The sequence below is a fragment of the Delphinapterus leucas genome, chromosome 18, assembly GCF_059928025.1.
Source record: "Delphinapterus leucas isolate spDelLeu-1000000601 "Yukka" chromosome 18, BTC_Dleu_Yukka2, whole genome shotgun sequence".
NCBI classification, from domain to species: domain Eukaryota; kingdom Metazoa; phylum Chordata; class Mammalia; order Artiodactyla; family Monodontidae; genus Delphinapterus; species Delphinapterus leucas.
In genome coordinates, this window is record NC_143146.1 from 3153533 (window position 1) to 3168035 (window position 14503).

The following is a 14503-nucleotide window of genomic DNA, read 5'->3' on the forward strand; positions in this document are numbered from 1 at the left end:
TCAAGCACTAGGTCAGAACCCTTCTCGGCTGTCACAGGGCCCTATGATCTTGTCCCCTCCAAACTCACAGCGGCTTAACTCGACTTCCGGTGTGCAGCTCTGGTCTCCCCCTTGACTTTGCGCTCTTCCCCAGGGCTGTCTCCCTTGTCCTGACTCTGCTTCTTAGCTGATTCCAACACGCTTCCCACCCACTTTGCCTCCTGTCCACGTCTGCTTCGTTTAAGGACATTTCTTACGCCTTTCTTTATTCTCTAAGCAGAAATGGAAAGTACTCTCTCTAACCTGCTGGGGACACTATTTGCACTGAAGGAGATCCACGGAGGTTAATGTCTACACAATGAGCCCCTTTTCCTTGCAGTTACTTTGTAGGGAGCCTTTGCCCAACAGCATTTACGTGGTGAGAAGCAAATGCAGTTTCTCACTTGTCCAAAGCAGTTCCCCTTTCAGCCATGGTCATTTTCCCGTGAACAGAGTTGACCATAACCAGTGTGTGCTGTCGGCATGACACTTGGTGTTGTGCTGTATCCATGAGTTCTGTTCTGGTTTCAGGCTTCCCGATACCAGGGCTGAGCGGTCCCCCCGGCTTCCCCGGTGAAAGAGGAGAGAAAGGCGACCAGGGCTTGCCAGGCGTGTCCTTGCCCGGACCAGGTGGAAGGGATGGGCTACCGGGCCCCCCTGGGCCCCCCGGCCCCCCTGGGCAGCCAGGCCACACAAGTGAGTACCCTCTGGGTCCATTTCGCGTGGTGTCCTGTCCAGGACAGATGGGGGGCAGGGCTAAGCTGGGCTGGGGAAGGTGTAGTGCCAGAGGCTGGGTGTCCAGCAACTTATGAATTGTTCGTATCTCACTTAGTTGTCTTTGCAAAGTTAGTCACTGCAGAAAGGAAGAGTGAACTAATGCAACTGGTTTAGAGGAATAGGGGCCAACCTAACCAGCATCTAAAGTTAGTTCCTTTCCCAGTAAGAACCCTACAACTCAACTGGTTGAGTTGTAGGGTTCTTACTGGGAAAGGAACACATTCTGTTCATCTAGAGACACAAGCTGGTACTAAGACACACACACACACACACACACACACGCACACACGGAGAAGGGGCTGCTTTGTCTGTAAGTGACTTCAAATCTGAATGGTAGTTTACCTGGATTTTTCTCGTCTGCCCACTATCAAAGCTGAGCACAGAACAGGAACCTCTTGATTCAGTGAAGGGGGCTCTGTGACTCCAAGGTAATCGCAATGCAAAATAAAAGAAACTTTGAGGGGATTTAAACTAATCGTTCCAGTGGGCGTAAGTTCAGACCTCCAGCGTGTGCTCAGCCGAGAATCTGAGGCACGGGTCCTGTGTGGGTTATGGGAAGGGGGTCTCCATGCTGTAGGTGCCGGGTGGCTTATTTGCTGGAATGCAGACCCATCTCCATGAAAGGACTTCTCACGGATGAAGCTACGTAGGGAGGCCAGATATGGACTGGATGGAACAAGTGATTCCAGATGTGAATCTTCACTGAGAACAGATCAGCGTGAATTTCCTCAGACCTGTTGTTCATTCCTTGGTCACTTACTCATTCGACAAACATTGGCGTGCCTACGATACGCCAGGCGCTGCCCCAAGACCTGTGACAAAGCCCACAAAACAACTCTGTCCTCCTGGGGCATGCATTCCGAGACAGAAATCAAGTAAACAAGTATCAGTAGATTATGTGGTAGCAGGAGGTGACAAATACAGGAGGAAAGGAAGCCGGGAAGGGAGGACAGAGCTCTGGACCGTGCGTGGGTTCTAGCTTTAATAAGAGTGATCGGCAAAGACCCTGGCGAGAGAGCCAACCCTGGCGAGATCTAGAACCTTTTTTTCGTATTCGCAGTTTGCCAGTTCTGAAAGGCTTGAACTTCTCCCTGCTGTGAATTGTGTAGGATGTGTAGGATGTGTCGGCTGAATACGTTGTTTCAGGTTTCCGGGTTGCCCTTTCCAGTCTGTGCCAATTAGGTGGTTCACAATCACAGCGTGCTGAGTGATCATTTATCGATGAGATTTTTACACACATTTACAGTGCACGTTAAAGAGGCTGCATCTTAATGAGTCGCCACCTTGGGACCCTTCGATTGCTCATTACCCAGGGAGCGTGGAGCCGCCTACAGCCCTATCCGCTCCTGGGCTCTGGTCCCGTGTGGCTGCAGCTCTCCCCGCCCTCGACGGCCGAGCCTCCCTGAGCAGACCGTGTAAACGTCGAACCTGAACTTGCCCTTCAGAACTCCTCAGACACATCCCTGTATTCTTGCTTTAGACTTAAAATTATTTAAAATGCATTTTGATGAGGATGGTAACTTGCCTTCCTACCAGGGGTGTGTAGGGATTCTGATGGAGAGGAGGCTGGCAGGAGGTGTGTTCTGGGAGAGTAATAATTTTACACCTGTCAGTGTTCACGCACCTGTGTTTTCAGAATCGGGGAGTCCAACCACCTCGGCTTGCAGGGCTGGGAATGAGTTCTTCCCAGGCAAGGAATTTAGAGAAGCTTTTTGAAGCATAAAAACGACTCCACTCTGCTCAAGACTGATGGGGTCACCAAGGAGCCAGCCGGAGCCAGAGGACCCAGGGCAGAGATACGGCCACCCCAGGGTTCCTCCTCACCTGTGCTTTATTCAGAGAAGCTCCCAGGAAGACATCATCAACAAGCAAATAAAAATCCCCTGGACTTCATTTCTTACACACTTGAAACTTTTTCCTCTGAGCTCTAAACAAAGTCACCAGACGGAGAAGTTTGGGCTCTTTTTTAGGCCTTTGTGTTTGGGGAGAGCACACCCACCATTGCCGCAGCATCCCTTGTGAAAAGCCCAAAAGGCTGGGGATTCTTCTCACCCTCTGTCCTTCCTTGTGGAGCTGATGTGTGAGCTGGGGGCTGCAGGAGCTGCCGCCATGAATGTCCAGGCTACGGTTGTGACCGGTGCCTGCAGAGCCTCACGTTCAATGGCACGCACTCTGCCATTTTCCTTCAAACATATTGGAGGAGGAAATATAAACTCTTATCACTGTGTATATTCGAAAACAATACTTTTTTTTTTTTTACTAGAACCCACAACGATGGTGTTTGCGTCACTGCAGTTCATTTTCATGCTTCTGCACATCAGTGATGCTCAGAATTGAATAGGAACAAACAATTAGAGGTGTTTTCCCACGGGCAGCCTGTGTCTCTAAAATAAAAGGTTCTTCGCTGTAAGTTTGCTCAGGAGGAAGAAAAGGCATAAAGTTGCTGAAGTCTCTGTGTTCACTTCACAGAGGTTCCTACCTCTGGACAAATCATTTAAGTCTTTGAGCCTCAGTTTCTTAATCTGTGACGTAAGGGTGATGGTGTGTACCTTGCAAGATAACATGAAATCAGTTTCAGGACAGGGCTGATGAGCTGAAATAAACGTTAGAATTGTAAAATAGAAATTTTAGCATTGACGGCTTGCGACGGGGCACGGATGGATGCTACGTGCACTTGTCACGTTTTACAAGTTAACGTACTAGGATTGTTTCAAAGCCGGCCACAGCTGGATTTCTAATACTTGCCAAATAACCTAAATAAAGTTTGGTTTTGTAATGGATTGAATCAAGAGAGGGTGAAAACACCTATAGCTTCAGTTGGCTGAGAGTGACCCTCTAATTGTTAAACATCCATTGCAGATGGAATTGTGGAATGCCAGCCCGGGCCGCCAGGTGACCAGGGTCCTCCCGGAAGTGCGGGGCAGCCGGGATTGACAGGCGAAGTTGGAGAAAAAGGTAAGAGATTTAATTTTTTAAAAAATGCTGATTCTGTTTGGGCGTGTGATACATTTCTACATACTTCCTGGCTTTGAGTGGACATGGGTATCTTCTTCCATTATTTGAAGCTCCCCTCAAAATCCATGCCTCAGATGTGTCTCCCGACAGCTCTGCTGAGATTATTGGGCATCTCCCTGTCACCTGGGAGACAACGGGGAGACGGGCCCTCGAGTCAGAGCCCGTTCTTTACCCTCTGTGGGGTCAGCAGATTCAATTCTCAGATTGATCCCTTCCTGCGATCCTTTGGTTCAAAGTCAGAGATTGCATTCTCCAAGAATGCACGTCTTTCCTTGAAGCCGGATCACAAGTGTGTATACAGAACGCTCACCACCCCTCAATCCCAGTTTCCGTAATCAGTGCGAGCAGATCTGCGCTGACGAATCCACCACCTCCACCCTTGGCTCTGAGTTTTATCTTAAACTTTTCAAGTGTCGTCTGTAATGCCAGCGCGGGACGCATCCTGATCCTTCACTATCTTGGGAACGATGGATTATCACTGCACAAACAGTCCCGTCTTAGAGTGGAGTAAACAAAGGATGTTCCAATATTTATTCAGTATAGGTCTCTTAATACCCAGGGAGTAGAACAAAGAGAGGGCGGCCCCCCAAAACTGATCCCTGTGGGTCCCATTTCTGGCTTTGGATCGCAAAGAATTTTTGCTCTTCCAAAGTCTGAAGCTCAAATGCATGGAAAATGTCTTAGAATTTTGACAGCCATGTAAGTTGCAGAACCTTAGATGAAAAAGTGATCTTAGAATTCAAGCGGGGAGGATTGTGTCACCCGTTGGCGTGTCACTTGTTTTTCATGAATCTCCCTAGTTACCAGTTGCTTAGCACTTTCTGAGGTAGGCTGTTCCATTTTGTGATGGAGCCAGTGGTCAGAAGGTTCTTTGTACTGAGAGGTGTGTTCATCCATCCCCCGGCTCCTAAGAGGAGCCTCTTTCTTCCTGTGCCATCACGCTCCTGCAGTGGAGCCGTCACCCTGCCCAGACTGCAGTGTGAGGTCTCCCCGCCATCCACTTCCAGCCTCAGGAGCAGACACCCGTGGATCCCATAGCACCTGCAGCTTGGCTGGGTTACTAGGCAACTAACAGTGCTTCCCTCCCACCGATGCGCTCCTGTCCTGCCCTTGTTCCCGACACTGGGGCCTGGTGTGGGGTGTGCCTGGGGCTGGGGTGCCGGTCAGGGTGAGGGGACGAGGGGCACACAACCCAGCCTCTGTGACCCCTGAGTGACAGCTCCTCCACGTGTGCTCTGCTCTCTGTTTGCCTTACCTGTGCCTAGAAACCTGACATTCAAGGTTCAGGACACATGCACATCTAAGACACTCGAAGGCCTTTTAGCTTAGTTTGAAAATCAAGATGTAAGAGGTTAGAGTTTCCAAAGAAAGGCATTTCCTCCCATTTTCATGTGCTGGGGTCCCTCTCCTCTTGGGTCCTCCATGTCAGGTCAGGTCTTTGCCCTGGACTTTGTACCTTCTTACTCCCATCTGTCATTTGTCAGCCTGGAACATAGGTTTAAAGTCCAGGAGTTATATGTGCAGGTGGCTAAAAAATACAAAAGCAAAGAGAAAGATGATGGGAAGTTTTAGAATTAGAGACAGAATGATAGAGTCGAGTCATCTCAGGCTGATGGGCAAATGGAGTTCTGGATCACTTTTTAGTGAGGCAGGGCCTGTGCCTTGGCAGGGCGGAAGGATGGGATTCCTTAGAAGGGCACCCGTGGTTACCTGTGATGTATGCTGAGGGCGGAGGGTGGGCCCCATGTCAGGGATACGCGGCCACTGGCAGATGGACGCGTCTGGAGCGGGTGTTAGGTAAATGGTGGCCTCCTCTTCCCTTTCCTGTGCTGTCACTATGCTCCAGGGGATTCTGCTCACCTGTTCTATATAATACCCCGTGTCTCCTTTTTTAGGTCAAAAAGGAGATAGTTGTCTCATCTGTGACTCAACAGGACTTCGTGGGCCCCCAGGGCCACAGGGACCCCCCGGAGAAATAGGTAAGGCCCCAATTGTGAAAGAGACCAGGTCAGAATTTGCTTCGATGGGTTGGAACCTTCACAGTGAAGCATATCTTACTCCCTGACCTGATTTTCTCCATCAGCACTAAAACACGAGATGAGAATGTGAAGCCACACTTCTAGGATTTGTCCATTTTTTTGAAAATTATCAAGATGACTTACAAATTCAGTGTCGGAAAGATTTCCTCGTCAAAGGATAGCAGCATATGGCTCACACAGCTCTGCAAATTTCCTTATCTCAGAGGGGGTTACCTGCCTGCTTTGGTTTAAGTTGCCCCTGGGCTTGCGGGCAGGGGTTTGTAGCCATTCTGCGTCAGTGTTACTTGTGTGCATTTGGGGGTCACTCGTCCCCCTTCTGAGCCCGTCCTGGGCATTTTTGTTATTACTGTCTCGAGCTGCTTCAAACGTCATCCACTTAGTATAAAGATCTTTGCACTTTTGAATCTTGAAAAGGTAACAATGTTTTGAGCTCTTAGAAGGTGTCTCATCAACAGTGTGCTGAATCTTGCCTCTGTCTCTTGCGAAAGGTTTCCCAGGACAGCCAGGGGCCAAGGGCGACAGAGGTTTACCCGGCAGGGATGGTCTTGAAGGATTGCCTGTAAGTAAACCTGTCTGAGCTCCTAGACATATTCGAAGTTGCCACCGAGCAAACCAGCAAAGGCATGTTATCTCTGCATTTGCACGTGGACTCCTGCTTTATTTGGGAGCTGGGGAAGGATCACTTTGTCGAGCAGTTAGAATCACTCCCCGCCGTCTCTCCTGACTGACTGACTTGAGGATGAGTACGACCATCGTATCCAGAACCTGCACCCCAACTTGCCTTTCTTCTCACCTGGTCAGAATCCAGTCGCCACTTAACCTGTTTTCAGCACGACCGAGTGCTGGTGGTCACTTTCCCGCAGGGTCCCTGGTGCCACCAAGAGTCACCTCTAGCAGCCACACTGTTGAGTTGTCTTTTTACACAATCATCCATTCTCACACCAGATAATCTAAAGCTCGTCAGTGACTAAGTTCAGCGCTGACGGTGTCTATGGCAGTGAAGCAGAACTGGCCGATTTTCCTCTACGAACTTGAACTATTCCTTTCTTCTTCTTCTTCTTACAGGTACAGAATTTGAAAGCTCCTATCACCAACATCTATGGCAAAGACACTTTTTCAAATCTCTAAGTGAAATATCTCGATCACAAGGACATGAAACCTTTCTGTTAGACAGAACGCCATTTCCTTAGCGTTTCTACGTTGTTTGAAAAGAAGCCATTGAATAGCAGATTATAGTAATAATCTTAAATATTGAAGGACGTTATTTTTTGTGCACGTTATCAGCTCTATTTCTAAAGCGTTTAAGCCTTTGGGCTTTGTTCTCCTATTTTCTTTGTGCTTCTCAGTTCTGTTAAGCATTAACCGGTTTCTACAATTTCTTTCATTCCTCTTTTCCTTTTCTTTTGTCGTAAATGGAAAGTCAAATCTGTAGCATTATTCTTTTTTGTTTGTAGGTCTTTAACATTTGTAATTTAAGAAGATATTTCTGGAAGGTTCTGTAAAAGCAGTTCAGGGCAAAAGTGAGTTGAAATAGGAATGAAACAGCTGGAATCCAGCAATAGTTTTCTTCTTTTGAAGTTAAGTCATGGGCTTCTGCTTTCCAGAGCTTCCCCGGTGCCTGGGGAGCTAAGTTAGAAGTCGCAATTGTTTAACATATTTCTAAATAAGTTGGAAGTTCACAAAGCTGGGAACTCTGACTGTGGTGGGGATCAAAGTGGGAACAACTTTGAAGGCAACAGACATAGTCTGGGCACGGTCTTTATCTACTCAGCCTTCCTGGAATACTTCCTGCCTCAACTCTGCCTGGAACCCAGTCCAGACACCCGCCCCCCTCCCCAGCCCCAAATCCAATATAAATGAGAAAAGAGGAAGGAGGATGGTTGAGGAGAAGTCATGATAAAGAAAAAAACAAAATGTACAACAAAAAATGCAAATCCCCATGCCTTGTCCATCCAGGGAGCATCTTTCTTGGTGTAGAGGGAGAACACTTCTAAAAATTGTTCTGTAGGTAAATAACCTAAGAGAAGATAATGATTTTCCTTTTATTAGATGCTATATCATAGCTCCATGGTTTAACTAGCTCAGAAATGTGGTACCCTTATTTCGAATTTGGCTGGAGGCTAAAGGAGGCTCCACAAACCAGCGGAGCAAACTGGAAAGTAGATGCCAATGAAGAAAGCTCTGATTCTGCATTTGATTTAGGTAGCGTTTCTGGGACACGTCCTCTGAAAGCTGAGGGTTCGATTTGGGGAAAAGAGGACAGACCACAAGAGGCGGGTTCCAGGCTGAGATGACGAAGCCCAGCCCCCAGGCAGGTCTGGGGTCACTGGGAGTGACCTGTGTTAATGGAAACGAACTTCTCCCAACTTTTCCCATGGTGACACCACTTTCTAGAAGCAGACTGCCCGAGTTGTCAGATCTTCTCCAATTTATGTAGCCAGTGGTAAACTTCCAAGGCAGCGTCTGACTCTCTGACATTTATCCTAGGGCATGTACATCAAAAGACCCTTGGATCACTTAGGATCAGCAAAGAATCCACGTGAGATGTCCTAGGGTTGTAAATGTCAATTTTCAAAGAAATCCTAGATTTCTCCCTTAAATAAAACGATGACTGACACGGTCATCAGTATGAAAATAAAAACTTGTATTTTTCTCACCCTGTGTTCATAGTATCAGAAAATACTATACTTCTAAGTGGTGAAGAATCCACATAAAATAACATAAGGGGTGCTTCTGGTTTGAGAAGAATGTGCACTGGTTGTCATTTCTTACCTTGGCATTTACTTTTTATTGGTGAACATTGCTGGTTCGACATACACGTCCTCCGGTACCTCCCTCTCGTAGACATTAAGGGCACAAAGACAGGAAGCCTTGGTCCTGCCCTCACAGCCCTGAAAGGCTAGTGGAGAGACAGAAGGCAAGGAAATGTCCCTAATAGAGCAACGAGGACCATACAGTACACCGAGGAAACACGGGAGAAGCCCACCTGGGCCTATGCGGAAGGGCTTCCAAGATTCGCTGGGCCTTAGGGAGGCACGGGAGCTAATGTTAACTAGAGAGAAAAAGCTACAATACCACAGCAGCTTTCAACCAGATAATGAATTTTCCATGTCCTCTGCTAGACTTCCTGGCGGGTGGCTGGTGGAGATAGTGGAACTAGAGTAAATACGACAGATTGAGTATCTTCCCCCTTCCTTCCCCGAGTAGCTCTGAGTGAAGGGTCCTCTGTCACAAGGGGCACTTCCAGCTCAGGGCCAGCTCCGACCGACTGTGTCCAGTAGTTTGAGGCATACATATTATAGGTACACAGAGAGGTGTGTGTGTGTGTGTGTGTGTGTGTGTGTGTGTGTGTGTGCGCACGCACTGTGGTTCACCTACATCCAAGAACCGTTTCAAAGAGAGTTTACAAAAAGGAATTCAAACCACATGAATTCCGCAAGGGTTTAAATTCTGCCAGGTGAGCGGGGAGGTTGAAGAGATCCCTCTCTCAGAGAACAGGTAACTGAGACAGTTGTTTAAAGCCTTGGGCCTCTTCCTGGTGAATCCCACTCTCAAGGGGACTTGGAGGGGGAGCCATCTAGGGGGTGGGCATTCCTTGAAGATTCCCCTTTCCAGGAACAGAGAAGTGTTCCCGTGTGTCTCTTGGGAAAGTTAATTCTATTCTGCTGACGGCTCAACATCCCAGTTACAGAGCTGGCCTGAGGCTCCCTTCCCCGACTTTCCTCTTTGCGGGTGCTCTGGGCCTCCTCATCTCTTCCGGAATTAGGGCTGTGAGCATGAAAGGCAAGCTGTGTGATTTCAGCACTGACCAGACTTAGGGAACGTGGCTGCTCTCAGCCTCCATCTCCGGCTCCTGGGCCCAGGGAATCGCACATCCAGCCCCTTCCAACCGTAGCCGACCTGTTCTTGGGGATGTCAGCAGTTGTAAGAGACAAGGAAGTTACCTGAGGACTGATCTCCGGGCTGGGCCCGGAGCTCCTCCGTCACTCCCCCGCCCTGTCCCCGTCTCCATCACTAGAGGCTTTTTAAGGGCAGCACACCAGTGAGGTCAGCTCAGGGCTCTGTCACAGAGCTGCTGGCTTTTTTTTTTGCTCCTACACAGGGAACAGGGAGCTCTAAACCCGTCCCCGCTTTTCAAGGTGGCGTCCTGATTTCCCTGCTGCTGGTTTGCTCTATGGATGGGCGTCTTCGGTGGTGGCCTCACAAGGCTTTGTTCTCGCAGGGACCGCAAGGTGTGCCAGGGCTGATGGGCCAGCCAGGAGCCAAGGGCGAGCCTGGCGAGATTTACTTCGATATTCGACTCAAGGGCGACAAAGGAGACCCAGGTTTCCCAGGCCAGCCCGGGATGCCAGGGAGAGCAGGCTCTCCCGGAAGAGACGGCCATCCGGGTCTGCCCGGCCCCAAAGGCTCCCCGGTATGTTGATTCCCAGACTTTGAACGTGCGCTTGACAGATGACGGATGTGCAAAGAACGGAAGAAGGAGTAATTGGTCTCCCGTCGGCCTGTTTTCACTCGGGGGGGGTCCTTGTCGTAAACGAACTTGTCTCTCGTTCACTGGAAAAACTAGTCTGTAGACCTAGGTGTGATAGCCCTGACCTGCACGATTAGGTGACAAGGGGCCAGTGTCTTCTGATGCATCTGGGGGAACTGAAAAGACCTCCATATGTCGGCCGGGAGGTGAATTTTAAAGTTAGCGGCGTTCAAGTCACCCTTTCAAAGAAGATTCCAGATATAAGTGCCTTCCTCTTTGGAGTGTCTCCTTGTGTGTGGGTTGGGAGGGCGATTGCTCAGCTTAGAGGAGAGAATGCCGCTTTCATTTATTAACTACAAGGTGACCTCTGCAGACGGGCTGAAGTTAATAAGTAGCACAGGTAGTTAAACTCGGCACTTTTGTACCACGGGTGGTGGAAAAATGCGACGCGGAGCGGAATGCTGGTAGGTCTGCTGATAACTTGTCTTTTTCTCTTTTCGCTTCAGGGTTCAGTAGGATTAAAAGGAGAACGTGGCCCCCCGGGAGGAGTTGGATTCCCCGGCAGCCGTGGTGACATCGGCCCTCCTGGGCCTCCAGGGTTTGGCCCTATTGGCCCCATTGGTGACAAAGGACAGATGGGCTTTCCGGGAAACCCCGGGTCCCCAGGCCTGCCAGGTGAGGCCTGAGGACCTCCAGTGCCGCACGCAAGTGCCAGGAGCCCTGGGCTCAGTGACATGGGGACGTGGGTCTGGTTTCAGTTCTGCCAGGAGGGGGGGATGTGACCTGAGCAACCTTTCCTTAGCGTTTCTGTATCTCGTTCCTTCCTTTATGAGATGGGCCAGTGACGTGTAGGATCTAGATGACAGGAACTTGAAGGTCTAGGTGATTTCCTTATAAATAAGTACGCCATATGCAGCAGAGAAGGTCAGCCTTCTGTGTGGAAGTGACACCAGCCTGAGCCCGTTTTCTGTTTCTCCCCGATGAGCGGTCCCTTTTGGCTTCTGTGTATCCCAAGCCACATACTTACTCTTCACCCCTCCGCTGATTGCACACACTGACTGATCCACAGCTGCTTTGACTTGGCTGTTGAGTTTCGGGGTAGTTCCAGCCGTTTGTTGACTGTTTTATCACGTGGTTCTGTGTGCCACGCGCTGAGCTAAGCGAACAGAGAGGAAGCAACTCAGAGGCCGCCCGCCCTCCTGGAGCCTACCGCCCGGGCTTTGGTGGAGAACGTGGGAGGGGGCTGTGTGAGGGTTTCCCACGGATGCGCTCCACTGCGTCCTCACGACGGGCTTATCTTCAGGGACGGAAGTGAAAGGGGGGGGGTCGGTCCCCAGGCCCGCACACAGTAGACTGTCAGTGACTTATTAGTTGAAGATGATTCCGGGAAGAAATGGAACATTGACATCATTGCCTAGGAAACCTGGAGGAGAAGAGGCCAGGAACGGCCTGGGCACAGAGGACAGAAGGACGTGTGCTGTGACTAAGATGGCTTAAGAGTTGTAGAAATGAATGAAAGGTGACTTGGGGTGATTAAAGGTGTGTGGCCAGTAAGCCTGGAGAAGCATAGTAACTAAGAAGCTGGAAGATCGAGGTTTCCAACAGGAGAGACTCAGCAGAGATTACAGTCTGGCCTTCTTGTTCTCACACATTGGCCGATTCTGTCCCGAGCCATGTATCCAGCCCAAGTTCCGTCAGTTCCTGTCCCCACTGGGAACAGTTATTTCCTTATGAAGACCCAGTGTAGGGCTTGTCAGCTTCGTAATACAGAACACATCAGCAGCCCTTGACGGAGGCCCAAGTACAGTGCCTTACTGGATGGGCTCTTGTGATCGTTGGGTGGTCGCTGGTTATTCACCAAGTGAGGACTCCACTGATGAATGCTCTTTGATTAGCAAGGAACCCGGGAACGTCTCTCTTACGACTCCTTTCGGGGCAGGAAAATGCTGGGTTTGACTTAGAAACACCCCGGGTCTCGGAAAGGGACCTCTGATCACTAACCCCACACTCCTCGTTCCCAAATCACCATCTCAAGTGTTCTTCATGCTTCCGGAATCTGAACACTTGCAGCGTGTACAAAGGAATCAGGTTTCTTTTTCTCGGCCAGAAACTACCATCAGAAAAGCCAGTGGGACGTATACAGATACGTCTTGACAGCATGGGAAGAAGGTTCCCGAAAGAGGCAATGCTGACAGTGCTGTCGGTCAGCTGTCCACATTCTGGAGGGTTGCTTGGCCATCCAGACCCCGGCAGCTTTGGGATTAGAAACCCGACTTCTTTGATCTGCCAGAGCTGTGTTTAGTCTGATGGTCATAAAAGCCTTGTTCTCAGGGCTGGAGCTGATAGCAAAGATGTGTTGGGGTCAGGCCCTGGTGCTTCCCACAGTCTGTAGCTAAAGCAAGTGTTGGCTGTCCCTGGGAGGCCCTTCAGATCCTGAGTTCTTTAAGGTACGTGAAGGTTCAGTGGAGATGAGCCCTTAGGTCCTTTCGTAACAGCTCAATCCTGACACCCAGTGGATCTCCTAGGCACGGGCACCCGGGGCTGCGCCTGCACCTCCCAGTTTGGAGATAGAAAAGGTGGCTTCTCTGGGCTGGAGATACCGCAGAACCATGCAGCTCGCTGTTAGGGTAACGATATCACCCACGGGGCACGTCGTGAAGATAACTTCCCACCAGATGTGGGCATCACAGCAACTTAGAACCAGTCCCGTCTGAGCCACTGAGAACGGTGAAAAGACTTTGACTTTTTGAGGCAGATTAATTGATACCAGGGTCATCTCGCTGTTTGTTGCTGTAGAGTTTTTAGCTTTTCGTGACCCTTGTTTCGGACACTTAAAGAATTCTTGTGTCAAACAAACGTCTAGGTCATTTTGGACGTTTTGGGAGAAGAGGCGCTCTCTGTGAGAGATTCTAGAAAAGGAAAAGGAAGAGATGGAGGCGAGCAGGCAAGGACGTGACGCGGCAGCCCTCACGCTGTGTCCTTTGCTCTTTTCCTCAGGTCCCAAGGGTGAAGAAGGAAAGGTCATGCCCTTACCCGGTCCCCCTGGAGCAACAGGACTTCCGGGGTCCCCCGGGTTCCAAGGGCCCCAAGGTACTCAGCGTCTCGTTCACCTGGAGGCTTGGGGTGGGGGAAATGTGCTCACGTTTTTCGCACGCTGACCATTGGTCTTTCTCACCGCAGGTGACCGAGGTTTTCCTGGAACCCCGGGAAGGCCGGGTCTCTCTGGAGAGAAGGGTTCAGTCGGCCAGCCTGGGATTGGCTTTCCAGGGCCTCCCGGCCCCAAAGGTAAACCCGCAGGACAAGGCAGCTTTGGGGGGGCTGCTTGCTCAGGCCACTGCCTGCGTGGGCCCCGATGGTGGCGCCCGTCCCCGGCTGGTTAGCACCAAGGGCTGTGGTCTCTCCGTTCATCCTCACGTGAATTCTAGGAGAAAAGAGGCGGTGGACGTAAACACACCATGTGCGAGTTAGCGAAAGAGCTGTGCGGTGTGCAGGCTGGTGATTCCGGTCACCGAGGTGATGGGTGACGTGTGCTCCCGGCCGAGTGGTTTGGTGGGAAGGGGTTGGGACCTCAAGGACCCCAAGCTGTCCAGGGATCTGGCAGATGCCACGTTTGCCTAAACCTACCCTCAGGGCGGTCTCTCTCTCATCCGTGAAGGGAGCACACAGCCCGCCGGGACCTGGGCCAGGCTGGTCTGGAAGGCGGGGGAAGGGCGGGGGGATGGTGCGGTGAATATGAGGGGGGGCCTTGCTCTTGGGGGAGAGGCCCTCACACGCATGGACGTTCCAGAACCAGTACTTCTCTCTGAAAATTGTAAGGAAGTAAAGAGGACAGCTTCACCCGTTTTGCTGCTTTCTTAGTCCTTCAGGGAGACTGATATGCAGACTGGCCATTAGGGACTTTGGTCCAGAGCCCAGAAGGGCTGTGAGCAGTGAGGGGCACGTCTTTTCCCTTTGGGCCGACATCCCGACCCCAGTTTGACCACCGTTTCACCAAAACTTAGTTTAAAGACTTGTCCAGCCTCCGGGCTTCTTGTCTAGGGCTCTGCATCGCACCCACTCTCAAGGTTGCAGGCCTTCACGCTCGGGGACGGGAGACAGCGGCCTGTTTCTCCGGGAGCCGCATGATGCCCGCCGCGCTCATGGCCACTTCTGCCAGGCTCATGGGGCAGAAGGCCCCCCAGTG

General features: G+C 50.6%; 1 protein-coding gene across 1 annotated transcript in view; it reads left to right on the top strand.

The window, feature by feature from the left end:
* The window catches only part of COL4A1 (collagen type IV alpha 1 chain), a 150621-nt gene that overhangs the window by 108167 nt on the left and 27951 nt on the right, over positions 1–14503 (top strand). Inside the window, exons 21-28 of the mRNA XM_022576774.3 lie at positions 550–714; positions 3655–3750; positions 5706–5789; positions 6338–6408; positions 10072–10263; positions 10827–10995; positions 13318–13410; positions 13501–13605. Of these exons, the coding sequence (XP_022432482.2) occupies positions 550–714; positions 3655–3750; positions 5706–5789; positions 6338–6408; positions 10072–10263; positions 10827–10995; positions 13318–13410; positions 13501–13605 (975 nt within the window). The remainder of the gene's footprint in view (positions 1–549; positions 715–3654; positions 3751–5705; positions 5790–6337; positions 6409–10071; positions 10264–10826; positions 10996–13317; positions 13411–13500; positions 13606–14503) is intronic.